The sequence below is a fragment of the Anser anser genome (genome assembly GCF_964211835.1).
Source record: "Anser anser genome assembly, chromosome: 27".
NCBI classification, from domain to species: domain Eukaryota; kingdom Metazoa; phylum Chordata; class Aves; order Anseriformes; family Anatidae; genus Anser; species Anser anser.
In genome coordinates this window covers 1,103,493-1,130,284 of record NC_139748.1, presented here as the reverse complement: position 1 = coordinate 1,130,284, position 26,792 = coordinate 1,103,493, and the positions used below count along the sequence as shown (strand labels likewise).

Genomic DNA, 26,792 nt, shown 5'->3' with positions numbered 1-26,792 from the left:
GCCCCCCCCCTCCCCCCCGCCACGTGACCCCGCGGGCAGCCCGGGGGGGGGGGGGGAGGCGCGGCCCGCGCCGGGACAGAGAGGGGCGAGGCGGGAGGGTTGTCTCAAAATCAGTAAAACTTTATTCTATTTCCATTCTTTGCCATTAACAGAAAAAAAAAAATTGGAGAAAGCAATGTTTGTTTTACAAAGATAATGCATCTCCCAGAGAAGAAAACCCTAAATTGAGAATAGAGGTAACATGAAAAAAACAAACAAAAAAACAAACAAACAAAAAAAAACAACACAGTACTGCCCTCTATTCAAAGAAAGTAACTCCTGATCTTTTTGGTAAAGTAATACTTAGACCAATCATTCAGTTTTCTTGCTGGATAAAGTGTGACTGGGGAAACAGGGGAAGGGGCGGGGGGAAGCACACAGACATCAACTATTTCACCTTGATGAAAGTCTCAATACAGCTATGGAAAGCCTAAGTATTTATTCTTTTACAGTACACTGGGTGCCGGCTGCAAAGAAGAAAAAAAAGTATTCACTTCAGGCACAACTTCTTTCTTTGTAAATTTAAATCAGTAAAAGAAACTGGGTTTAGAAGCTGCAGTGTTCTAAGCAGCAGCAAATTTGTGCATTGTTTTAAATATATTTAAATTACCACACTGATGGCACACCTCAGCCTTATGAAATTCTGCACTGCATGTGTTTCAGAACACTACAAAAATAAGTCTATCCCAGAAAGAGACTTTCACTGAGCTCTAACACAACTTTGCTGTCTAAAGGACTCAAGTTAAATGAAATATGAAAACATGGTAACATCTGGCCATCAACTTAAGTTATCTGAATACTCATACAGATTTTCTATAAAGTTGAACTTATTCCACCCTCATATGGTCCTCAGAATTTGAGCAGAGCGAGCAGAAGTGAGCCTTCCACTTCCACTTGGAAGGAAAGATACAATGCAATCGAGTACTAAGGCATAGTAAAATATCTTGGCCAAAATAACAAAGAAAGCATAGATAACTGTAGTGCAGAATTCCATAAGGTCTACCAGAGTAGAGCTGTCTATAATGTTTACTCACATAGGCAATGTAGATTTGCAGTTACCAGTTGCGTTAAATGCACCATTCAAAACAAGCTTCTAAAATGTGATACTATAAGGCGCCACCTTAAGTTCTCCAGAATGCAACTGTGCATAATTTTAAAATGGTTTCATAAATTTATTTTAAACATAACATGAGAAGGTGTTAAAACTGGTGTAATAGCTTCTTAAAATTTGGAAGGGATGAATAGGGAGATATTCAGTACCCTTCACCAGCCCCCACCACTCAGTCGTACTTCAGGTATTGGCTTTGTTGATCAGTCTATAACACCAGCTTGACGGATCTTTCTCTCTGCACCAAATCCCTGCAAGAAAAAACAAAAGCTTTTTAAGGTCCAGCACCGTGCTTTAAGGCAAACTTGCTTTGTTCCAACCACGTAAAGCATCAGAACATTTCTAATTCACCACATTTGTCTTCAGAAGCAGAGACAGTAACAAAACAGGGTTGTGGGGGTTACTCCTTACAAATTAAAACCAGAACCCTCATAAGTCCTAGATACTTCATAGATTCCAGACACTTTATTCCTTCTATAAATCAAGCGTTGACAAGACTTCACGTGCTCTTCTGAAACCACAGCATACACTGTCAACAGAGAGTATAGCGTCCCCAACTTCTGACCAAAACAGGCTAATTTCACACAGCAGGAGACTCGTTTGTTATGGAATTAAAGTGGACACCACATTTCAAACAGTTTAGACTTCCAGTAGCAGAGCCAATGTTATCCAAGTTAAAGCATAAAATGAAGTTATCCTGCACGCCAGCTTCGTATTTCACTTACCTTTGAGTTATCCGGTCCCCTGGGCTGACGAAGAACTGTTAGACGAGGAGCATTGGCATCATCCAGATTAATGCTCTTTAAACGATTAACAAGTCTATCAGGTCGTGGAGCAGCAACAGCCTTAGCGCCTTCACTGTAACAAAGTCAACCACACAGAGTACTGATGATTTCCCAGAGGTGGTGTAAACTACTAAATTCAGTCACTTTCCCTATTAAGTCATTAGCACAACCTGTCTTGTTTGAAAGCAGACCTCCTGGATGACACTGCAGATGTCTGCCTCAAAACCTTTACTTTAACCACTAGACTGCAACAGCACTGGATCAGAACAGTATTCTCATTCTCAAAAGGGGTATTTCTCCAGTAAGGGTGATGTAGTTACTATTAATGCATGCATGACAGTATTCCCTACTTTTCCGTTGCTACACCAATAAAAGGCTTGTGAGTTGCCAGCACACAGTAGCAGGATACAGTTATCTCTGAAGACAATGAGAACAGACTTTGGAAAGAAAAATTAAATATTATCACTTCCATGGCAACAGGAAGATTGCTCAAGCTTAAGCAAAATGTACATTTAAAGTAAGATGGTACAATTTAGAAGACATTCAAAAGCAAAAAGAAAAAAAAAATCAAACACCTATCTCCTAGTCAAAAAAGACTATCAATGTGTTTTTTGTTTCTCCTATTTAGAAGTGAAAGACACCTGCTCCTTGGGGAGCAGGTAGAAGTGCTATGCATAAAGCATAAATTGTCATAGTCCAGGAACTTCATGAAGAATTCCATCCGTTTTCTTATCATTCATTAATTTCTGCATAGAAGACTGTGTCCAAGTCCTTGCTATGGGGGAGCTTCTGAAGAAGAGAATAAAAGCAGAACAAGCTATCTGCAATTAAGTAAAGCTGAATTCTGATGCTGCAAAGCACTGCATGTCTTACAAGTGCTGGTATTTCTCAGATGAGAGGCTCCCACTGAAGCCAGCTGAAATTCAGAGCTCCAGTTCTAGGAACAGCTAGCTCAGTTTAGAAGTAGCGTGCACTCTACTACTCATGCAAGCCGTCTGCTAGATTAAAACAGTAATTTAAATCCTTACCAAACACGCCACACATTACAGGCACTGCATTTCCCTGTGCGCTGGTTCAGGATTACTGAGAACTCCACTTCATCCCCAGCCTGTAGCTCCACACCATCCTGAACTTCTTTGACATGGAAGAAGAGCTTTTTGCTGTCACCCACTTCATAATTAATGAAACCAAACTGAAAACCAACACATCATACGGTTATTTCTTTCCCCTTGATCCAAACAGATGCAACAACACACATTATTGCAATTTAACAACTTACAGGAAAAAAAAGAAAAAACACAGGACTCTGAAGAGCCTAATGCAAGAGGAAATGCAACTTCTACATTGAACGGAACTCTGTACTTCTGGAAGTCTAGCCACTCTCCTCTGGCGTTTCTAAAGGTACATTTAAACCCCAAAGCCTATAACCAAGTTCTGAAAAATGCCCAAGTCCTGGCATTTGTATTAAACTGAGGAAAAAAAACAAAACACATTGCCGAATATTCTTTTCTAAGACACCACCTTCAAAACTACATAGTAGAAACCATTTTTTATACCAGTGAGAGACAAAAAAAAGTTTGTTTTTTTTTTTGGGTGGTCCTGTACAGAGCCAGGAGTTGGACTTGATGATCCTTGTGGGTGCCTTCCATCTCACGATATTCTATGATAAAGCAATATCCAGCAAAACCCATCTGGCCTCTCCATAAGTAACTAGAGTTTAACGCTGCAGAATAACTATAGAAATGGACAGTATTCACAACACTTAATTCTCTAACTATTCTGAGATGCAAATAACTAGGACAAAGGTCAAACTTCACATTTCAGGGTAGACCACAATCATCAACTGCTTAATACTGTGAAAAAGCTTCTTCTAGAAGCAGATTTTTTTTTTTTTTTTTTTTTAAAAACAACACTTTTTAATGCCTTGTTCAGGCAGAAACTAGTCAGATCAGTTTCTAGGACATCTCAATGAACAGGACAGAGTAGCTCCTCAAAATCGACCACAGTAGGAACTGCTGCTCACTAGCACTGAAGTATCAGCACCAAATGAAGTACTAGTTCACCATTACTAAAGCCATGTTACACACTGCACAAATCAGTAACTGGGTTTTATAAGCCCAGGTCCCTAGAACACTAGAACACAGTATAAAGCAGTCCATTTGTGCACAACAAACTTCCTGCGTTCAAGTGCTGAAGCAGGTTTTTATCTGCTGTATGCCAACTCAAACACGTGCATCTTGCCTTCAGAGCAGTATTCGCTCACCTGATCTTTCACACATTCCACTGTGGCTCTGCGGAATGGTGTGATGTTGACAGCCATTGTCTGCCCATTTTGGCCAAGCACACACAGCTGGAACTTAACTGTCTCTCCCTTTTGCAGACAGTCACCTTTGTTTGCCATTCCAACAATTCCAAATGGATAGAACTCCCCTTTCATCTCACCTTGAGGAAGAAAACACACACGACATAATTAAGAGTCTTTTTTCCTACCTGAGGGCATTTAGAACTTATTTCTAGCATTAGAAATAGTACTTTTACTGTCATCTTAGTAGTGCGAATATAATCCTCAACACTTCTATTTACATGTAATTTATTAAATTCCTACGTTTCATGTGCATCTGTGAAGAAAATACTTACAATTTCCCTCATCTGAAGGACTATGTTTACTATACTTAAAGCAAGTCTCAGGTAAAAACAGTAAGTCTTACCATCTTCCATGACTTCAATCATGCCCTGGTATTCAGTTTGTGTGGGATCTACACTCCGCAAAGGACGAATTACTTTACCAGAGTAAACAGTTGGATCAGCTTCTTCAGTGATACCATTCACTGGAAAGAAACAGTGCAAGAATCAGGATGTTCTAGGCATACTTCTTTTTAAAAATAAAAAGTGACTGATTGATTCATATTGACCACAAGCCTATAGTTTGCATTGGAACAAGCCTACAACAGTGCACGATCGCCCAGTAAAAACAGAACAGCTCTAATTCAGCAATATGTAGCAACAGCTTCTCTAATCAAGTCCACCCTGACAGTTCAAGAGCATAAATTGAAGGATATTAGCTTCTCATGAAACTAGAGACCACAGAACCTGAAAAAGCACGCTGAAGGATTTTACTTCTCCTACCATTGCATTCCCAGCTCCCTTTAATCAGTCAATGTTGGTTAAGCATGCATTTTGCACCCCAAAATCCTTAATACCCACACCTGCAATTTTTCTGTGAGGAACAGCACAACTAGAATTACTAATTTGGCTAATTTTGCCACTAGGCTTCTCCTCGTAGAATTGCAAACTTTAACTATCAGCACCTCTCAAGGACATTTTAAGCAGAAATTACCAGGTACAGTCTTACCTGCATGTGTTTTGTTCACCTTTTCTGCACTGACTTTGTTTCCTTTGCCTTTTGACAAACTGTATTCAACTGTGTCTCCAAGTTCCAGGCTATCAATATCACCACAGTACTCGCTACAGGAATAGAATTATATGCAATTTTCCTTTAGTCACATGACAAGAGTGATGCTCATCCAACATTTACATAGGTTGATTAGAATCCATTTAATTGACTCAGTATCTCACATTTTCAAGAAATACTCATTCGAGAAAGTGAAACTTTTCAAATACACAATTCAGTAACTGTATTTCTTGGCCTGGTATTCAGAGGCCTAGATCACAACGAACATAGACTAACAGAAAAGCCTGAACCAGTCCAGTAGAGATAATCAATGGAACTTGAGAAATCTAAGCATATAACCATGTGAGGTCCAAAAGGGTTAAACAGTCATTTGTACAAAAAAGGATTGTCATTCACCTGTAGTGGAAGAAGATCTCCTTATCATGATTAGCTGTTTCAATAAATCCGAAGTTATCTTTCAGGGCTGCCACATATCCCAAAAGCCTCTTAGAACTATAATTGCGTCCAAGCATTCTGACAGAAACAGCTGTTTGCAGACCAGTTCTCTTCACTTCACAAACGCTGAACTCAACCTGTTTAAGAGGTACATATCAATACTACAGACAAAAACTAACAACAACAAAAGCAATAAAAATACCCTACAACCCAAAAAACTCATTTCAAGGCTGTGTAGCTGGAATGAACAGCTAGGTTCTGCAGGAAAGCCATCTTCTAGCCACTATTCTCCCAGAAACATCTGTCAGTCACTGACATTTATTACATTCCAGAGAAGGGCAGAGTCACAGCATAACACCTAAAAAGGTGAGCCAGCCTCTACTACTCTCCTTCTTTTGCCTACTAAATATAAAGTTTCTTACCTTTATATGGTTTGCTTCTTTGCACCACGCATCACCAGTGGCCCACAGTGAGCACGTACGTAATTTGGCTCACTCCTTTTATAATTTTAAAAGCAGTAATCATTGCCTTTCTGCAATGCTCCTGCACGGCTCCTGAACATTAAGCTTTCAGGCTGCTCTTCCAGATTTATCAGCTTTTTCCCCAGCCACTATTTCCCTGGCCATTTGGCTGCTAAGGAAACATCCTGCTTTTTCAACATCCATCTCACTGTCTTTATGCTAACCTCCACTTGATTATTCACAAGTGGAGTCAGTGTCTTTATAAGCAAGGCTAAGAATTCTTTACTTGTAAAATGTATAATTTACATAGCAAGACAGTATTTTTATATATGTGTCACCAGGTTTTAGAATATACTTTCTTAGCCATAGAGAAGATTAAGCCACTCAAACCCAGGCCAGAATAACAAAAATAGGTGACTCTTTGGGTGCCTTGTCCTTCATTTAAGGAAGGCAACAAATTCAGTAACAAGGTAAAGAGAAGCTCTCATCTTAAAGTGCACAAAAAAATTATTCCCCAATGGTATACTTAGTCATATTGCCTTATCTCCAATCTGTGGATTAGCAGATCCTTCCACATCCTTGGCCTGGTAAGGAATGGTCAGTTTTACTCCACAGTCATCATAAACAATTATTCCATCCTCAGCTTCCTAAAGACAAGACATCAGGATTCAGCAATTAGTGTCTTATTTGTTATCAAACAAGCTTACTACATATAATTTAAGCACTGCTCAGTTGAGCTGCATTTGTATTGCAGCATCCGGTGAGAAATACGAATAAGAAGAATAAAAAGATCAAAAACCACAGGCTTCAAATGACATAACCCTGTCTAGTAAGAGCCAGAATTTACTTTTTCTTTTTTTTCTCTGAAGATACTATTCCTATGAAGTATTTATTGAAAGTTTAATTATTCTATCATAGTTTAAAGCAGCAGAACAAAAACAAGAGACACTTCTCCAGCCCTAGAACCTTGATTTCAACCAATTCTAGCATCTTCTGCAGTATAAGGTAGAGAAAGGATCTTCTCATCAAGTTCTTGTAAACTACCCTCAACTGCAGCATCATTAACCGTGCTTTTAGTATCTCATTTCACAGAAACTGGTTTTCATTGAGTGCTGTCATTAGCAATTCAATGCAGTCCATATTTATGTAGGATAACCAGTGCTTCAGAATGTTCAGTTACAGATTTAAAAGAAGCAGCCTCAGTCTGCAAAGCCAGAAACACAGCACAGCTGCTGCTTCTTGCATACTACCTTCTCTTTGCCTTTATTTGGGCTAGTGGCTTTAGCTGGAGTGGCTTCTTTGTCTATAGTGCCCACAAAACGGTGATCTGATTGGGTGTGGAAAGAAACCGTGCCCTTCGGAAGTTTTTTAATCCTAATAGCATGATTTCTTTGGGCAGACAGCATATCCTGAAAAACAAGATCAATAAGATCTTAGGCTGCATGTTAGTACTTTTGTGAAATCTTAGTTTTCAAAGAAATTGTACCACTCACAGGAACCACAGTAAACTCTACTTCATCAGAAATATGGAGTTGGTTTCCATCCATAATTTCACTGAAGTGAAAGAACATACGAGCATCCCTGTCGACACATTTAATGAAGCCAAAGCCATCTCTCATCGCTGCAATCACACCCTGAAAATAACCAAAGGGACAATTAGTTTTACTACAAGTACAGAACGTTTGTCTGTAATAAGATAGAACTGCAGACTACATAATAACCTGCATGTAAAGCTCCAATCCTACAAAAACACTTCTTAGTATATGCACTTCTCTGCAAACTGTACTGCTAATGGTTACAGCCAACCTGAAATTCAAGCAAACCCCACTTACCTAGATTCCTCAGCTCACTCTCTTAGTCATACGAAGTAGAAAGTGAAGCAGAAAAGATGAGTTTAAGCCAATAGCAAAGACTACAGTCAAAGAACCTGATATTACTACTATCCATACACAGGTTAGTTTTTCCAGCACTTTTTACAGGAATGAGATATTCTTTAATACTGACCTGCACATCTAACTTAGTCTCTGTCACCCATCAAGAGCTGCTCTGCATATGACAGAACTTAGCTGTTTAGCATCCTTCTGCCTGAATCTCAGGCAGAGATTGCACAAAGAACATTAAGACCAAAATTCAGAAGCTGAACACAGTATCTCCCCTGATTCTTAAGACTTTTCACTGCCTGTACCAGAGAATCCTCAAGGTCTTCCAGTTTTCCTAAGGAACATGAATTACCTACTTAGACTCAGACCATGAAAGTTCTTAATTGTTCAAGACTGGGTTACTGATGTGTCTGCTATAACCAGCTAGCAATCCACTCCAAGAAGGCCAATTAACCTTTACTTTTATTATAAAATTTCATTTACTGAGTAGTTAACTTTTTATTTTCATAAAGGAGAAGTGTACAGCATTAATTCTGGATTTTCTACTATTTAAGCACAGTCTTGGAAGAGTACATCTGAGGATTTGACTTCAGAAAAGATAATGAAAGACATTAGTGATTTTCACGTTACGTTATTGAGACAACCACCCCAGTTTTCACCTTCATTGCTTCCCCTCAAGAAATACAGACTTAAAAATAGATACTTGCCATTTCCCTAGTTTCATTAGTAAACTGGAAAGTATTTGGGAGAACCTCTATATTGGTGGCTCGTTCCAGTTTGTCACGTCTGTCTGTTGAAATATTGAATCGAACGTGGTCACTTTCCAGCAAAGTCACCTTGGATTTTGTATCTTTGTCTCCAAATGGAAGTTCTTTAGGAATCACAAAGTCAACTTTGATGCGGCCAGGTAACGGATCATTCTAGCAGACAGAAAAATGCAACACAAAAGTTTAGTTCGCCTACAAAGCTCAGCATTCAAAACTTTATATAAGCACTTGGGAAAACACTTGTTAAGCAGCACAGTTTCATTTCCACATTTGAGGTTGGAAGGCACCACGTCTGAATGACTGCTCCTAAGATTACAGTGGCATTACTAGAATTTAATTTAGTTCCTCTCTTACTTATGAAATCAGCAGTTCCACAGACTTCAGCTTCACTGCAAACAGAATAGTTTGCAGAAACACTAATACTAACAGATGTACTGGACAACACCAAATGCCTGCTTGATTCTATCCACAAGGCTTCATTTATAACATTTCTAATTTGCAATTTTACTGTGCACACCAAAATACAAGTTTGATTTTTTGAAGTACTAAACATGTATTGCCAAATAAATTAAGAATCAGTTTTGAGAATTAAGTTTGTAACCATACTTACCACACTTCCAAGAGGCTTTCCTGTTAAGTGTTCAAGAACACCTGCTCTGCACACACGTGCAAAAAAAATATCCACCAAACAAACCCAAAACAACAATGTAGCTGGCCTAAACACTTAAGAGAAGTGGTTTCATGTACACTCTTCCCTAAAAGCCAAACATTAAAGGTCAAGTCATCTCTGTTGAAAAAAACAAACCAATCCATTAACTGATCACAGGAATCCATAAACTGTATTTTCTTCCCTTTTCACTATGCTTTTGCCTTTAAGATACATCCTTAGAAAAAAAAATGAATGTCCCCATTTTTCAGCTGGAAGTGTTTGAAAGATTAAAAGACAACACACTGCACAAGGTACACTATCATATATTACCCTAATCCCTGATCCTTACAAAGTTTAGAAAAATTTCTTACTGTGACTGCTGTCAATGGTTATTACAAGTTAAGCAGTCTTCTACTCTGACACGATGCTTACGTAGTAGACTGTTACAGAAAAAAGGGAGCTTTCTCTGACTGAAATCCAATACATTATTTCACAAACTTAAATACTGAAATGCACCTGATTTTTGCTGGGTACTTTTGGAATTACTTTGGTTACAGTTCCTTCAAAGTGTTCAATGCTGATATCTTCAAAAATAACAGTTCCTTGAGGCAGCAGTCTTACATCTGTTGCAACTTCTTTACCCTAAAAGCACAAAGTCAGTTAAATATCCATACTGAAGTGGGAAGGCAACAGATTATTTTCCTATGAACTTCCTCCCCTCCCCCTTCTTTTTACAAGCAAATTTGAAAAAATAGAAAGATGTCCAGTTGCACCCTAGGATCTCATCTTCAGATTTTACTGGATTTCGTCTTACATTTCTGTCTTTGATTGTAAACTCCACATCATCACCAGGCTGTAAGGCTTCTAGGTCACCTTTAAATTCACTATAGTGAAAGAATATCTCCTTCACGACATCACCCCTCTCAATAAATCCAAAGGCTTCCTAAGAACAGAACAAAGTGTTTAATAAATTGCCAAAATCTCTTATCAATACACCATCTTACAAGTTCTAGCAAACACAATAAAAGATTATGCCATCCCAGTACAGCAATCTTATTAGCGCATACAGTTTAGACTACCACAACAAATATATTAAGGGAAACAAACAGGAGTTCCTTTGCTTTCAAGGAGGTTATTAGTATCAAAGATTAGATATTTAAATTATTTTACCCAGTTGACCTTCACACCTCCAAACTCTTAATAGCTCTTAATGCACTGAATTTACTTAGACTACCACTTTTCAGAGAAGCATTTAATCTTCAAGTAATATTTTGAAGCTAAAGCATCACTTACTTTCATGGCACAGACTACTCCTTGACAGCGGGCTTGTTTCTTTTTTAATAGCATAATGTTACGAGCACTTACAGCACCAGTACTAGAGGGAAGAAGTAGACATAATAAACCTGAAACACTTAAACTGGAGAAAAAATCTTATTTCATAATGTCATTTCAGCTCTTAGAACAGGCATGAAGTACTGCCTGACTACTATAAAAGAGAAGTATGAGATCAGAATTGTAAAAGCAACTTACTGTTTATTTGTATCAATTACAAAGTTTATTTTATCTCCTGTTTCCAGCTGAATATTTCCTTCAACATCCTCCGGGGTGTAAGTCAGGTAAAACACTTCCTGTAAATTAACATTGACTAATATTACTCTACTTGCAAAACAGTCAATTCAAAGAATGATTAACACTTTTTTAGTGACAGTAACTGGTATTAAAGAAATTAATTTAGTGAGAAAATTGAAAATGATCAAACACTGCATGCAAAAACATACTTTCTTCCAGTGTTGTTTTGATAAGTCTGTAACAAGCAACTTAAATTGAAATGTATGTACATGGCTATCTTTAAATGTCAATTTCTAAACTGTCAAAGTTCAAACTAAGAATACATGAATGTTACATAATCAAGCTTTGTTCAGTTTTAAAACTGAAAAACAACTAAACTATTTGGTTCTATATTAAATTCTCCACAGATACAGGTGGGCAAGCAAGCTGTACGATTAATGTATCTGCTTGTAGCAATTACCGAAGTATGCTTTTTTTTTCCCCTTCTAAGAACTACAGTTCTTAGGACTATCAATTGTCTCCATTGTGTCAGATTTTTTGCTCACAGACCACAGTGACGGATCAGTCAAGAGTTCAAATAAAATACATAAGCTTTACCCCATTACGTTCGTAGCATACACTCCCTGTTGGACTCTGACCCGGGGCAGCTGGAGATTTACTCTCTAAATTGTGAGGAACAGCACACACAACCTACCAGTCAAAAAAAAAAAATCCATTGCTAGTCATTTCAGGAGCAGCATTGTTGAAAACAGAATGAATCTCAGTACCCTCTATTATACATTCAAGGATGCACTTCTAGTTTTAAGTCAACAGGGAATGCCTTGCTGTAACGTTTCAACCTTATAGAACACCTGTTGACTTGAAGAACTGTTTGGAGCAAAGCAGCAGGTCATACCAAACCTCTGAATTGCTACCAGAATAACAAAAATAGATTTCAGTATAACTGAATACTGCATGCAGTTAATGTGCACACTAAATGAATCTGTCATTCCTGAAGTAAAGGATGGAAATTTTGTGAATTTAAAATAGACATTTATCACAGGCACTAACTTGTCCATTTATTCGCTCTTCAGGTAATATTTCTGGTTTGATCTTCACCAATTTAACAGCAATGGGTTTTCCAGTTCGGCGATCAGAAGACACCTCAAATTCAACATCATCTACAAAACAATCAAACACAGTAATGGTATCATAGACTTTTTTTTTTTAATCCCTAACCGTTACATCTGATAGTTCACTGCTTGTACCTCAACACAACAAAATAAAACTCAGGTACTTTTGTTACCTAGGAAGGATATGCTGTTTGCAGTTACTTCTCTGCTTATTTACTCCTTTTGCTAAAGAACTACTCCACTGTAAAGGCTTGCCCAGCAATACTTCCTCTCCCCTTCCCTCCTGCTCACTATATAGCAGACCTCACACTGAAGGAGTTCAGACTACATAACGTTGTTATTAAACAGTTTATAACCTTAATTGCCACACAAATTAGCGGCAACCTCCCCATTCTGCAAAACAATCAACAATCTCAAAATGAATTATTACCAAAAAAAAAGTGAGGCACAGTCTTACACAGTCTAAACACTTATTTCTTAGTCATGCAACTTTGACTTAACACTGCACCTTTTTCCAGAACAGCCATATTTGTATTAATGCAAGCTGTAGCAAAGATCTTTCACCAACAGTGTGAGATTAATTCAATCATCTTTTTAGCCCATCGGGAGCAACAGAACACATCTGTTAATGCCACAAGATAAAAAGGTTTTCTACCACAAGTAAAGACTGGTCTTCACTTGGTCAAAAAGCTGCCTAATTACCTCCTACTTTGAGCTCCTGTAAGTTGCCATTATATTGTGAACAGTGGAAGAACAGTCTAGCTTGCCGTTCTGAACACTGAATGAATCCGTAAGAGGTCAGCAGTTTTTCTATAACCCCAGTCTCACGCAGTGCTGCCGAAGTACCATTGGGGTACCCGTTGTGTCCATTGTTGTGGAGAAGGTTTGGATCAAAGCTCATCTGTACAAAAGAAAACATAGCAGAAAAAAAAAAACCAACATGCTATGTAAGTCTCTCCATACAAACATAACAGAATAAGAAACACAACAGCTTGGGGAATTTACTGTAACAGGCAAACTCTAAACATTTTTAAAATACAGTAAGAATTCCAAAACTGTCGAGCTCTTGTAAAACAAGAATTCTTAAATTCACTCAGGCAACATAAAATAGCCAGAAATAAAACACTGAAATAAAGCCTGCTTAGACCAAAACAAGCCTATGACGTTCCTAAGTACATCTCAGAGAAAGCACTCCTACATTCACCATTTCACATCAGACAGCCTGAAAACGCCTAAAACATCTGCTCTTCCAAATTAAACATGTAATTAAGAAAACGCAAGTTACGAAACAATAGTACTAAGTTCATTATCCATGCACAGTCTGTCCCTGGTTTGTCTGTTGAGTCTTTTATACTAAAAAAATAGTTTTAAGTGTTTAAAGATTTTGTACAGTGATGAAATACCAAGAATCAAACCTCAAGCTAACATTTCTGTGGTACAGTAAGTCAAGTGCTGAAGAGACTGAAAAAACTTGAAAATATCATTAAACTAAAAGCTTTAATGAACGGTTAAATTAACTTACATCCATGAAAACTTGTCTTCCTTTCAAGGCATAGGATCAACCTTGAAATATTCAGAAGTCCTTTACTAACTTGCTGGATTTTGTTGTGCAGAAGAGGTGTCATTTTTAAAGCGAACCGTTTCCATTTACAGGTTAGCAATTACATCAGTTGAAATGTACCACACCTCAAATACTGTAATTCCAGAAGCACCACTCAAGGAAAAAAAACACACACGCAACAGTCAATGTGTATTTTGGAATACAGTATTAGAGGGTTTTACAGAATCAGACTATATCTGCTCTCTGCTTTGTTGCTGCATCGAACAGAAGAGATTCAAAACTACTCTACTATACGTTTGCTGGAGATGGATAACTCCTGAGCAACCTGTAAAATGGTCACGCTTCTTACCGTAATATAAGTATCTAGTTACTTAGCGTATTAAAAAGATATAGCTATAGCATGGCTTATTAAGTTGTTTGCAATCAGTTTAAAAGTGATCAAAAAGCACTGAAAAACACTTGCTGTGAACTTCTTGGGCAGATTTTTTTTTTTTAATTAAGCAAGACTAATATTAAAGTAATTAACTAAGAACAACTACAAGAGATAAGAATGAATGGAGTTCTGACCTCCGAAAGAAAAAGGAAAATACCAGTCCTCATGCCACTGTACACAGCAACTTCTCAGCAGAAGTCAGCTTTCAACCATGGTTCCCACATGGTTATAAAAAAACGCTGGTAATAGCTAATGGTAAAACTGTTAAGAATAACCCATGCTGTTTTATTTTTCCTGGAACATTTCCACCTTCATTCTATTGTTTACATGTTATTTAAAGCTTCACTTGAAAAAGATGTTATACCAAAACCTAAGAGGTATTTTCACTCATTTCGTTTTGCAGGAGTGTCATTCTGACGTGAAAATGTCTACAAAAGCTTCCAAGAGAGATACTTCATAACTGTCAAAATCTCAAGAGAATGAGGATATTCGATTTCAACGCGGAACCACAGCACCAGCGCAAGGAAACATTACAACCTGGCAGTTTACAAATATCAAACAAAATATGTACCTGCTACACAAACAGCTGCTTCGCAAGCAAATTGGTGATGAATTTTTATTGCCACAGCATTCATACTGTTTTGGAGTTAAGTAACGCACTGTGTTACATAAGGTATTGTAGAACAAGACAAAAAAATGCAGTACTGTCTGTTAAGAGTGGTGTGATAAGCCACAGTGTAACAGACAAGCAGTTACCCAGTCAATTTTAATCAATACTGCATTCCTATTCTACAATTATGAGGAATCAAGGTTTGTGGGGTATCTTGGAACAGTGGTAACTGGCATAAATACTATTACATGCTCAATTAGGTGTAAAATACCAACGTATCTGAAACTACGTTGAATCAAAGACATGACCCCAGTAGAGAACCGTTGGAAACTCCAGTCCACCTTCCTCCCGCAAAGGCCTCTTGCCAACAAGAGGTGAGGGCAGCCATCCTGGTGTCTAGCTGAGTCTTGAAAACCTCCAGTGACCTAGGTTCCACGACCTTTCTGGGTAACCTTGTGTCAGTGTTATTATTTGCACCCAGCAAAGAAGTATTTTCCTTATGCCCAGACTAAACTGTTTAATGGACAAAGACCACAGGAATTGCACCTTTTTCATGCAGTAGATTATGTTTAGAGGACACATTTTCTCAGAATATCTAATTGAAAAAAGCACTATACCAAGCTGCTAAGAGCTGCACGACTCCCTGCCAGCATCACACATGAACCCTCATCTTTCGAATAAGGCAACCCCTAGGACATTCCATAGAAAGGAAGATGCCCCTGTGGAAGACAACAGGGGACGTGTTTCATCTGAAGCCACCCTAGAGTTTGAAATAGTTTTCAAAATTAAATTAGTACTGCAAGATGGCTGTGGGAAAGGAACATGACTTATAATTAAACCTTTTCACAGAAGAATGGGTTAATGGTCTTGCCTATTATGAAAGCTCAAATCAGTGTGACAAACGCTTTTTGTCAGTCATGGATAAAAATGGTCTTTTCACACCTCCAGTGCAGGCTGAGTACACAAACACACATACATCCCCTGCGACAATGGCAAAGACATTAAGTAACAGGTTACGACTAAAGGTACATCAGTTACAGAAAACAACAAAAATCTACCTAAAAAACATGTTCAGCATAACTTAGTGTTAGAACAATACTATTATCTCTTGCTCAAAGATCATCATTGCACGATGCCATCTGAACACCCTGGGTTTAAAGGAGAATTTATCATTTTAGCACAAAGCAATGTAGTGGGGCTTCGATCAACTAAAGCCTAACAACTTAAGTTCAAGGAGAGAGATACTCCTCAGGGTGGCACTAAGATTTGCTGTAGAGGGAAAGGCATGGCATAACGTATCAGCAGTCTTTCCAGATGCTTGTTATATTGCCACAACTGTTCAATGCTGTAACAGAGCACAGAACAGCAACAAAAAAACTACACGCACCAATTCTGGTAAGTGAATAAAAACATAAAGACAGATGGAATTACTGTCGCAAAACTGTTCTCTAAGAAACATCTACCAGGAGTACTGTCACAGAATTGTTAAGAAACTTCTAGGAATAGCCTACAAGATATTAATGCACAAACAAGACTTGCTCAGACTTGAAATATAATGGTTATATACTAGACCACAGCTAGCTGGCTGTGCTGTTCACTCACAACAGCTCACTCCCACTTTTAACACAGCTAATCAGTCAATTAACAGGAGTAAGAACTATGAATATAGCTCAGCAATACAAGTACTTAGAGGAAGAAAAAACAACTGTGCAGTAAGATGGAAAGGAAGCTAAACAGAGATTACACAAACTGAGGAAACTCGTAGCTTTGGGGTAAAAAAAGGATTGAAATCACAACACTTTTACTAGAATAGAGAAACATTAATATCCGGCTCTCTAAGGTTATAAAACAAGTACTGTTAAACAGAACTATAACACAAGTAATATTAATTCATCATACTACAACCAAACCAACATAGTGACAGAACTCCTAAAAAAAACACACAAAAAATAGCTTTCTGCTAATAACCTGTTTCCAATTAAGTCTGAAAGAATGTAACTCTTTAAATAGCACATGCACCAACCTCGCAGTGATATTCAAATATTGCACTTTCAGTAGTATTAGCCGATTCTTCTGTTTCAGCACGAAGTTTCAAAGGATGAAGACTGCTATTATTTGACAGAGAGAGAGAGCACGCAAGAGAAAGTGATCTATCGAGCTAATAAAGAATACAAGTGCTGCTGCCCTGGGCAGTTTCAATACAGCACTGGAGAAAACAAAGACTATTAGCAGCGTTGGGACGTGCTCTTTTGAAGCTGTTGAGTAGGCACAAACTTCTGGTTTCAGATCAAGCCTTGTATCTTCAGTGTAAGTTTCCTCTTCTTTGGTCTTGAGTTGTTGTTACGATGTGGTATATTCTTTTCCTGATCTGAACTTGAAGCAGCAGTTTCAGGTGGTAAATTCTGTTCTGTTCCACTTCATACTGGAAAGAGAAAGAAGACACACACTAAGGATAACTTTAACAGAAACTATACAGTCCTAGCTGTTCCTATGAATAGGCACATATCCTCTACCTTAATGCTGCAGGTTTGATCCACACTAGGAAAAGCTCTCTTACACATGTATTTGGCGTTCCCATTTTCAGTTTTAGTTTCCTAAGAAACTCTATCCCGAGCCAGTGATATGCTATTTCTAATTTTAAACTCTTCAGATGCAGTTACACATTCCAGGAAAGGTCCCAGTTTGTACAACTAAAACAGCAACCTTTTTTTTTTTTGGATGAATATCAGCACCATTTAATACATGATGTAGTCCTATTATTGCTACCAAAAACTTTATACGGATGCAGCCCCATAATTCATCAACAAGAACTTGCACACACTTTCAAAACAGCCACACGATACAAAGAGGAGATGAACTAGGATTTCCTGATGATTTTTGTTCTGAAAGGTAAGTCAAGGACCAGCAAAACCCTTAAAGCACCTTTAGCTTTGTATGAAAATAAACAAGCTTCTGAATTACTCCTACAGATGCTTTATGCCTATTCTACACAGACCATACGCATGCCGGCACAGCTTGTAAAATAACCACGGAGTCGTTCTCTGGCCTTCTTAAAACCCTGTTTACAAAGTGTTGATGAAATATAGAAAATATTTGTACAGATAACATAACACAGAAGCCTCTCCCCAACAGCGACTAGGTTAACACTTCTCTCCTAGTGTTCTGCAGTACCACTTTGTGTTTTCACAGGAAAGCAGCTTAGACAGACTGCCACCTACCACATAAAATTGAAAGCTTATGAAGACAACTACTTTTAAAATAATATTAAAAAAATCAAGCTTTGATTTGAGTTTATTTACTTAGTAAATAAAGAAAAAAACAGGTGGAGTGGAGATTTTTGCACATAAATCCTGTCAAGAAGCAACACAGCTGTGAATCTATGGATAAACTAGCATGTTACAAAGTAATCTAAAAACATGAATCCCCTGAGCATATAACTCTTCCTGAAGTCATTCCACAAACTCCGCAATGAATGAAAAAAATATGGGCAAAGCCTATTCCCCACAGTAGCGAGAAACTCGGTTTTTCATTTTACAATGAGCTTTGAATTTCCTTTAGTGAACTGTGAAGCTGAAACCATTCATTTAAATTCATGTGTTTTGTTTTTTAAGTGAACGCAAAGACATTTTAACACTTACCACAGTGAATGCCGACTGCAGTCAGCCACTCCAGATAAACACTCTGAACCTTCAAAAGCATACAAAGGACGTATGCGAATTCATCAGCTGGTTTTCAGAGAAGTTTATATTTCAGCGATCTCCCCTCCATATAAAACATCTTCCTTTAGCCATCACTCAGAACAACTTTGTTCAGTATTAAACTTTCTTGTCATACCATTACACATACACAAGAGACTAAATGTGAAGCTGAACTAGGGCAGAAATCTAACTCCAAGTACAAAGAAGTATCTGGCATAAAAGGTTTGCAGTGAAGGACTAAACTATATTAAAAAGATGAAATAAGAAGACATACAGCTTATACAAAAATAACAGAATCGCTAGACTTCTCACACACCTCTTTACAAGATTCAAGCAACCTTTACCATAATCTCTTTCACGATAAAACAAACATCCCCCAAGTTCAACAGAAACGAAGCAGGCACACATCACACCACAGAAACTGCAGAGAAACATATAAGCTTATTATTAAAACACTTCACTTTCACTTGGTTAGACTAATATTGTTAGAGCTCCACTAGAGCTACCAATTAGATCAAATTACATTTCACACTTTTGGGGCACAGAACGCATTATGTTTTCATAGAACAATCAAAACACCTGTCTGTGCCCAAAGATGACTAAAACAAATTTTGCCAGGTAATGGAATAAAGATTAAGATTTTTCCCTTAAAAGCAGGTTTGACTCATTAACAAATTTGCTTACTACATTTAAGTCATTCAAAAAAAAAGGGGGGGGGGCAGAAGGATGAAGCAAGCTTAAGTCAAGTAAAAATTGGAAAATAGGTGTGTGCATCTACTCAAGTTCTTTACTTTTTAATTCAGCTACTATAAATACTCCTCCAAATGGTAAACACCCTGAGCAACTGCCCAGCCCCTATGTCACAGCAGACTCTGCATTTGTGTATTTACAGCTGAACAGATTAGTGCAAAGGCAAAGAAGCGACAGGGCTGTATTAGTCCTGTTTTTGGAGTCTTTCTGATTTAGATTTTGCTAGATGACAGTAAGTCACACGGAGTTGTTCGTACCTTGAAATCCATATAGCCTAGCAGTAAAGAGTGTCACATTAAGACACTGCTTTGATTCCCATTTTCTTCACAAAACCAGCTATGTATCTGTGAGAACATGTATTTCACAGAACTTATACAAGGGCTTCTATAAATAACCACCTCTTATGCATGATTAAATTTAACAGAGGTAAAACTTTGCATTTTTATTATGAATTCACAGCTCAGCTGCTTGATGACACTGGGAGATAATGCTACTGCACATCTTCTGAGGTGATTATCGGATGAAAGTACCGAGTACCATCTCCTGAACACCCCAACCAAAATATGACAGCAGCGATATCAGCTACCTAATATTTACTAGATTACTGAAGACCTCTACGAAAGAGAAAAAAAAAAAGCTACAGGCAAAAAAATCCAATGCCATTTTAATGCTTTTAGTATCGTCAACAAAAAGAAAAAAAAAGGTAGCAAAAACAGAGATCGGTTTTCGTTAAAGGCTGCAGGGCTCGGGGAAGGGCCCTGCGCTCGCTTTGAACCCAGACGAGAGCGGCACGGAGCTGGCCCCACACCGCCGGCCTCTGGGCGCCGCCAGCCCCAGGAGGCCCACACCAAGATGGTGGCCGCGCCGCCGGAGCCGCGAGCTCCGTCGAGGGGCGGCGCCAGGAGCCCCGGCCAGCGGCGCGCCGAGCGGGGGCAGCGGGCAGCACACCGCCGCGGCCCGGCGCTGCGGCAGCGCGGGGGCCAGCGAGGGGCCGCGCCGGGCTCGGCCGCCGCCCGTGCCGGGGCAGGGCGCCGCGGAGGGAGGGAGGGGCCGGGGCCGCCCTCCCCTCACACAAAGGGGGGCGATGGCGGCCGCTCCCCGCACACAAAGGGACGGGGCCCGGCTCTGCGGCGGGCGGGGCCGCGCGCGGGGCACGCCGGGAGCTGCCGGCCGCCACCCCCCCCCCCGCGGCCGCCCGTCCCCAGGAGGCCCAGCGCCGAGGCCTCGCCCGGGGCCTGCCGGGACCCGTAGTCTCCCCCCCGCGGCGCCCCGGCCGAGCCGGCGCCTCTCGCCCTGCAGCCCCCAGCAGGCCCCGCGGCGCGGCGGGCCGCGCGGCACGCCGGGAAAGCGAGTTCCGGAGCCGCCGCCGCCCCACCCCCGCGGCCGGGCGGGACTCCGGCCCCCCGGGGCCCCCCGCGGCGGGGCCTCCGCCCGCGGGACGCCGGGAAACGTAGTGCGCACGCCGCCGCGGCCCGGCGGCCCGAGGCCGCCGGCTCCCCGTCGCCGCGGGCGGCGGCCGAGCAGGCGGGCCGCCCCCGCCCCCGCCCCGCGGTCGCCCCGCTCCGCGCAGCCGACGGGAGGCGCGGGGCAGCCTCCCCCCGCCGAGCCCGCTGCGGCAGGCGGGGCGCGGGGCCGAAGGCGCCTCCCGCCTCGTTCGCCGCCCCCCGGAGGCCCCGGTACCCCCTCGCTCGCGCGAGCGCCGTCTCCGCGGCGCCGGGAGCCGCCGGGGGCTGCTGCCCGCCGCACTCACCCCAACAGCTCAGCGCCCCCGCTCCAGCGCCGCCATGAGCAGCACGGCACAGCACGTAGGAATAAATCCCGGCCTCTCGCGAGAACGCGGGGCGGAGCCGCGCCTGCGCCCACAGCGGCTCCAGCGGTCGCGTGGTGCGCATGCGCGCCGGGCAACAGGCCAACGGCGCAGCCCAGTGCTGCCGCTACTGCGCAGGCGAGCCACGCCCCCCCCCCCCCGGCCTGAGGGAAGGGGGCGAGGCAGCGGCGGGGCCGGGCACAGCACACGGGCCCGCTGCACCACGCCGGCCTCGGTGAGGGCACGGAGCTGCAGCTGGTGCCGGGACCTCCTTCCCTGGGCTCCAGAGGCCCAGGGGAACGCGGTTCTACCGGGGCCACGCAAGGGCAGGCACGGTGTCATCGGGAACACCTCTGCCTGGAGCGGAAGCCTCACCTAAGGGAACGCTGGGCCTCTAGGCAGCAGCAGCGCGCCGTGCCCGTCCTCCACACTGTGCTGAACAAACACAAGGAGGCAGGCTGCGTGGAGATCTCAGGGAAAGGCAGTTCTCTAGTGTGAAGCTACTGCTTTCAGCTGGAGCCGAGCCAGTTCTTACAAAAATCCCCAGCAGCCCGTAACAATTGCACACAGTCACACCTCTACAGGCTCCGTGCTCACACAACCAAAGTAGGACAGCAGCAACCAAACAAATTTAAACTTCCTATTAACGCAGCTACCTGCTAATTAATGATGAACCTGTTAAGTCAAAGCAACTGCTATTTAGTTTCCAATTCTTCAGGCTGCATGACAACGAGCCTATTAAAAGAACTTTAAACTACACGAGCGTAATTAAGGTAAAAGCGCATTGTCACACACTTCAGATTACGTTAATTTAAAAGAGATCTAATGCAACATTTTTGGTCTTTGTATTATTTCTTTCAAGCATCAAGGTAAAGTGAGAATGGGGATGCAAAAGATTTGGGTACAGGCAGAACAGACAGAAATATTGCCAGGACTCACGGAACAGAATACACTTCAGAAAACGCTGCCCACAGTTACTTTTATTCCCTCTTAAATAATTTCTAATAACAAAACTGTATACAAGAACACTCCTGTACAAGAATCCCTTGTATCTTCTCAACAATTTTTCTGGATATTCCAAAGGACTGCAAGGAAATGTCTCTTATTAAAAAAAAAAAAAAACCAACACTAAATCACCTTCTGCATCTATCAAAATTCTCATTTGGGGAAAAAAAGTGGCATAAAACTTTAATATTGGAAATAAGATGTTTTCTGTTCTTGAAGGATTCTTTTGATCACCAATAGAACAAAACTGTTTATATTAAAACGCCTTTAAAAATATCACAATATTGAAAAAGTCCCGCAACACTGCAATTTCACCCAATATAGCATTTTTGCAATAAATACGTAATACATCTGTCACTAGACTTACCTGTGATATAACATTAAAAATCTGTCTATGTGGTTGGTTTTGGTTTATTCTATTTGAGGCAGGCTACAGCTCACTCTTCCTGAAGTCCAAAGTGGTGTAAGGCCAAACAGCTTTGATGTGAAAATGATGTGTTCTCTGCTGTGCGTACTAGACTGGCTCGACTGCACTGCCTTCGGATCAGAGCTAGCCAGTATTCACATACCTTGGAGCACAGGTAAAGACAGAACAGGTCTACCCACAAAAAAAAAGTCACATATGCAACATCCTTCAAAAATGCAGAGGTGTGAGGAAGGGTCATTAACTCCAGTCTTCCCCTCTAAATCAAGGCAAAGTATACTCTTTATGTGAGTTACTAATTAAAGTGCTCTATTGACTATCTGTTATTCTCTCAATCTGCCTCTAAGCAGTTGTTCAAGAATGTTAATCCAGCCAAATACTGAGTGTTAGGTCTTCAAAGCAAAGCAAAAGCTGTGTGCCTGCTTTGTGCAGGCAAAGCAAAATGCGTACCTACTATTTACAATATAGTTTTCAAAGAATCTCTTATTTCTTCTATCAAATAAAACCACCGTAATCAGTATTGTTCTCTAGCTACTGACAAAGTAGATTTATGTTCCATCTGCACCGTCGGAATTATTAACTAAAGCTCATCAAAAATAACATTCATGAGAAGAACTATCACAAGGGAGTACACACCATGAATACTTCATTGTTATGCATTTGTATGCTGCAATTAATAAGACAGAGCAGCAATGCAAGCTTCTGCCATCAAGAGTATGCAATTTGAGACAAATGCAGAGAAAACAGGCCACACATTTTGAAAGATAAAACAAACACAAAAGGAATCACCTGAAAGAACAAATTACAAACCATCCTTCCTTGTTGGGTGATTTCATAATAGTCTCTGAAGTCAAGATTTGGAGGTAACATTATTTTGTAACCTAAGCTTCACTGTCAGGCAGATCTTCTCTCCCCACCTCAAAAGATTCTTTGCTGATTGACAATAGTTCGCGCAGCTCTTTGTTTTCAAGCTGCAAAATCAATATTTTTGCTGAAATAGAAATGAGCTAATTCACAATTAGAGGTCTATAATCTTTAAGTAGCCCCACTCCTCCACCACTGAATAAAACTGATGTTGTAACACATGCATTAACACGGTGCTAGCAAGAGGGAAACCACATCATTTGAAGCATATCTTTAACTTCTCTCTAAGATGCTTGAAATATCAATAACTTGAAAATAAACGGACCCCATTCCTTACTTCCCAACCCCACCCACCCTTGTCCCAATTTGATTGTTATAAATCCTTGACACACAAAAAGAAACCCCAGAGCAGATCTAGAGACTCCAAAACTTTGATCTATCTCTTAGCAATTATATTGGTTCTTACCTCCAGCTGAGCCAGCTTCTCCCGAACTTTAAAGAACTGATCATCATCGACTTGTACAGCTTTTCTCATCACTTCTCCCATCTCACATATTCTATCTATCTGACTTTCAATCTCCTGAAAGACACGAAAAATAATACATTCAATATGTTCAGGCAAAAGCAGTAGCAATTTATTCCTTGCAAGTAAACTACTTTCATCTTCTTAGTTTTGGACTATTTTCAATTTTAATCCTTTCCTTCCAGGAACCTGCAATCCTTTCTAACCTATACAACATTTCAAGACATGTACCGCATTGTCCACTACTATCAGTCATCAATGAAAGCAGTGAATAGAATAACATCAGTCAGCAAGACAGAAGGCACCCTTACATGCCAACATGGAAGTCATTTGAAGTGTGACAAGGACAGAGACAATAGATTCAGGTGAACAGAATTAGTGTGCAGCAAGTTTCACATTGCTGGGTTAGGAAAGCCTGTCTGAATTTTTAAGAACATCTAATATAAAAGCAAGTAAGACTTCAAGACTAAATTAAAAAATGAAGTCAACAGTCTCATCTAAGAAGGAAGAGAAAAAAAAAAAGGAAGCCAAGCAAAAGACCAGAGTCGCCTGGAATGATTTTTTAACAGAATCCGTCTAGAAATAGTTCTAATCCTTTGGAAGATGCATTTTGTTGATGGTCAGAAACACACATTAATGAACACAGAAAAATTCCAATGTGTAATACAGTATTAGTTCCTGTCCAAAGTACATTCCATTTCAACATATCATATTTAAGGAGGAACTCAAATATGTAAACACAAAAATACCAATAATTCACAAGAAGTGAAGATTTTGCTTAGATATTGAAACAATCTTGGGATATTCCATCGTAGTGTAAGAGGTTACTCCAGTCTTTTCATCTTGGTATTACTGTGGCACTACCATGATGCAAAAACAGTGCCTGAGAACACTGACAGAAGCTTTGCTCAAATATTAAGTCTTGATGGACAGAGTAATTGTGTACCTAAACAAGCAATGGAAACAAGACCTACTACACTACTTAACTTCAGAAGACTTAAGCAACACAAAACAGAGAAGAAATGAATTGCCAGATATCACTACAAAGAATTTGACAGAATCCAACTGCAACTAAAAAAAAAAAAAATGAAATCTTAGGTTGAACCAGCTTGCTTATTCTCTAATCACGTAAACATGCATTTTAACAACTCCCTAAATTAATAAGCCTTAATCAGATAGCTAATGTATTGTATTATTATTTGGCACCTAAATGTAAACCAACCAACAGTTATCAGTAGCCACCTTGCACCGCTGAAGTCAAGACATGGACAAAGGTACACTTTTAGTCTGTTGCACTGAGTAAAAAGCAAGTGGAAGTGATGATTTCTTAAGACCTAAACATATGACAGCTAACAGAGACTTTGGAGGTTCTTCTTCCTTTGTTACAACTATTGAACAATAACAACTCTGATGCGTGTGCTTCTCTAAAGTGGCAACAAAGACATTAAGGTTTAATCCATGGTATGTACCGTCTAGTGTACAGACAACGAGCCTTCAACTGGGCCACAAAAGGCTTACGCTTTTCAGTGTCCTTTGTGACATCTGTCACAACTTTTATGCTGTAAAAAGAATAGAGAAAAAAATACCAAAAGAGACAAAGAGTTTCAGAAAACGTGTTTTGGAGCAGACACATTCCATGCAAAGAGCAGAAAGTTTTATGAAAGCACGCAAGAAAAAGTGAACAAGTTTCTCGTGCCCTCTTCTGTCCCCGTTCCCACCTTACCACAGAATTAGCCTGATGAACTTTCAAGACCGGTTCCGCATCTTCGCCTTTTCTCCCTTGCATTAACTGTAACATCTGCTTTCTGTATTTGCTCATGATGAGCTCTAACGCGTCTTGGTGCTCCTCCAGCGAGATCCACAGCGCTGCAAAACACAGCACGGCGTTGCCGCGGGCTGACACCAGCTCCCCACAACGAGGACGGCCGACGCCCAGGGGCCCCCAGTGCCGGCCGCTCGCCGGACTCCCGCTGCCTCCTCGCGGCCCTGGGGAGCCGGCCGCGGGGCTCCCCCCCCGGCCAGCCGAGGCCGAACCGCCGCGCTCCCGGGCCCCCCGCCCGCCCGCCCCCCGGGCCCCCCGCCCGCCGCCCCGCAGCTTCTCCCCCCCCCCCAGCCCCCCGGCCAGGCTCACCCCGGTTCTCCCGGCGCAGGTCGCGGATCTGCGTGTTCTCCTGGGACAGGAGCGCGTGTGGCCGCAGCCGGGACGCGTCCGCCCGATCCGCCGGAGCGCCCCGGCCCGGCCGAGCCGCCGCTGTGGGTCCTGCCGCCCCGCCGGCCGCGCTCACCTTCTCGGCCGGCGCCGCGCCCGCCTCCCTCATGGCGGCCACGCGCTGGTGCAGCACGGCGGACTGGTCGATGAGCGACTCGGCCGCGGTGTCGTGCTCCTTCAGCCGCTCCAGCAGCGTCTTGGCGTCCGTGAGGATCTTCTCGATGGTGCAGCTCATGGCGCGCGCCGAGGCGAGCCGCGCTCCTCACCCCCGCGGCGGCGGCCCCATGCCCGCCGCCGGGAGCGGGCACGTGCGAGCCCGGCCGCCGCGCACCGCCCGCGGGCCCCGCCGCCGCTTCCGGGCCGCCCGCCCCGCGCCGCCGAGGAGCAGGCGCGGCCCCGCCCGGGAGCGCCGCCTCAGCCGCTGCCGCCCCCTGGCGGCCGGGCACGGGCAGGCCGGGAGCGCAGCGCGCCGCCCCCTGGCGGTTCTGCCGGGGGGGGGGGGGGGGAGCGGGGCGCAGACACAACGGTAACGGCGTTCGGGGCCGGCGCGCCTCAGGCTGGCGGCTTCGGCCTCGCAGCGCGCCTCGGTTTGCAGAGCCCGGTGCTGCGGGTGTTCTCCGTGCCGGGACGCTGCGGGCAAGCTGGTCTCAAGGGTTCTTGCTTCCGAACGCCGTGACCCGAGGCTCACGAC

At 41.9% G+C, this 26,792-nt stretch overlaps 2 protein-coding genes across 4 annotated transcripts; both read right to left on the bottom strand.

The window, feature by feature from the left end:
• Positions 1–99: 99 nt before the first annotated feature.
• CSDE1 (cold shock domain containing E1) lies at positions 100–21,159 on the bottom strand. Of its 2 annotated transcripts, XM_083812884.1 has the most exons (20): positions 21,020–21,159; positions 16,845–17,243; positions 12,920–13,118; positions 12,156–12,265; positions 11,703–11,795; positions 11,067–11,164; positions 10,830–10,911; positions 10,351–10,479; positions 10,053–10,178; positions 8,828–9,040; positions 7,734–7,874; positions 7,491–7,649; positions 6,780–6,887; positions 5,741–5,916; positions 5,285–5,397; positions 4,641–4,760; positions 4,196–4,374; positions 2,961–3,124; positions 1,873–2,005; positions 100–1,398 (listed from the first exon to the last, which is right to left on the bottom strand). In XM_083812884.1, exons 3-20 carry the CDS (start codon positions 13,116–13,118, stop codon positions 1,351–1,353), a joined length of 2,391 nt encoding a protein of 796 aa, XP_083669010.1. In that variant the 5' UTR covers positions 16,845–17,243; positions 21,020–21,159; the 3' UTR covers positions 100–1,350. The 2 variants fall into 2 exon arrangements, with proteins under 2 accessions (XP_083669010.1, XP_083669011.1); XM_083812885.1 differs by lacking the exon at positions 11,703–11,795.
• Positions 21,160–22,040: 881 nt separating this feature from the next.
• On the bottom strand, positions 22,041–26,472 carry SIKE1 (suppressor of IKBKE 1). 2 transcript variants are annotated; one of them, XM_083812887.1, is made up of 4 exons: positions 26,024–26,472; positions 25,616–25,758; positions 23,836–23,949; positions 22,041–23,496 (listed from the first exon to the last, which is right to left on the bottom strand). In XM_083812887.1, exons 1-4 carry the CDS (start codon positions 26,334–26,336, stop codon positions 23,485–23,487), a joined length of 582 nt encoding a protein of 193 aa, XP_083669013.1. In that variant the 5' UTR covers positions 26,337–26,472; the 3' UTR covers positions 22,041–23,484. The 2 variants fall into 2 exon arrangements, with proteins under 2 accessions (XP_083669013.1, XP_083669012.1); XM_083812886.1 differs by having other exon boundaries at positions 22,041–23,476; positions 26,024–26,468.
• Between the last annotated feature and the right edge of the window lie 320 nt (positions 26,473–26,792).

What these genes read in the sequence shown, in the direction of transcription:
- CSDE1 (XM_083812884.1), bottom strand. Translation starts at nt 13,118, where the DNA reads ATGAGCTTTGATCCAAACCTTCTCCACAACAATGGACACAACGGGTAC. An exon ending in GGTGAACAAAACACATGCAG is followed by an intron (nt 4,761 to 5,284) that starts GTAAGACTGTAC and finishes GTTTCTTTCCAG; the next exon opens with TGAATGGTATCACTGAAGAA. An exon ending in GATTGAAGTCATGGAAGATG is followed by an intron (nt 4,375 to 4,640) that starts GTAAGACTTACT and finishes TTCTTCCTCAAG; the next exon opens with GTGAGATGAAAGGGGAGTTC.
- SIKE1 (XM_083812886.1), bottom strand. Translation starts at nt 26,336, where the DNA reads ATGAGCTGCACCATCGAGAAGATCCTCACGGACGCCAAGACGCTGCTG. An exon ending in TTCATCAGGCTAATTCTGTG is followed by an intron (nt 23,950 to 25,615) that starts GTAAGGTGGGAA and finishes CGTGTCTTTCAG; the next exon opens with GAGATTGAAAGTCAGATAGA. An exon ending in AGAAGCTGGCTCAGCTGGAG is followed by an intron (nt 23,477 to 23,835) that starts GTAAGAACCAAT and finishes TTGATTTTGCAG; the next exon opens with CTTGAAAACAAAGAGCTGCG.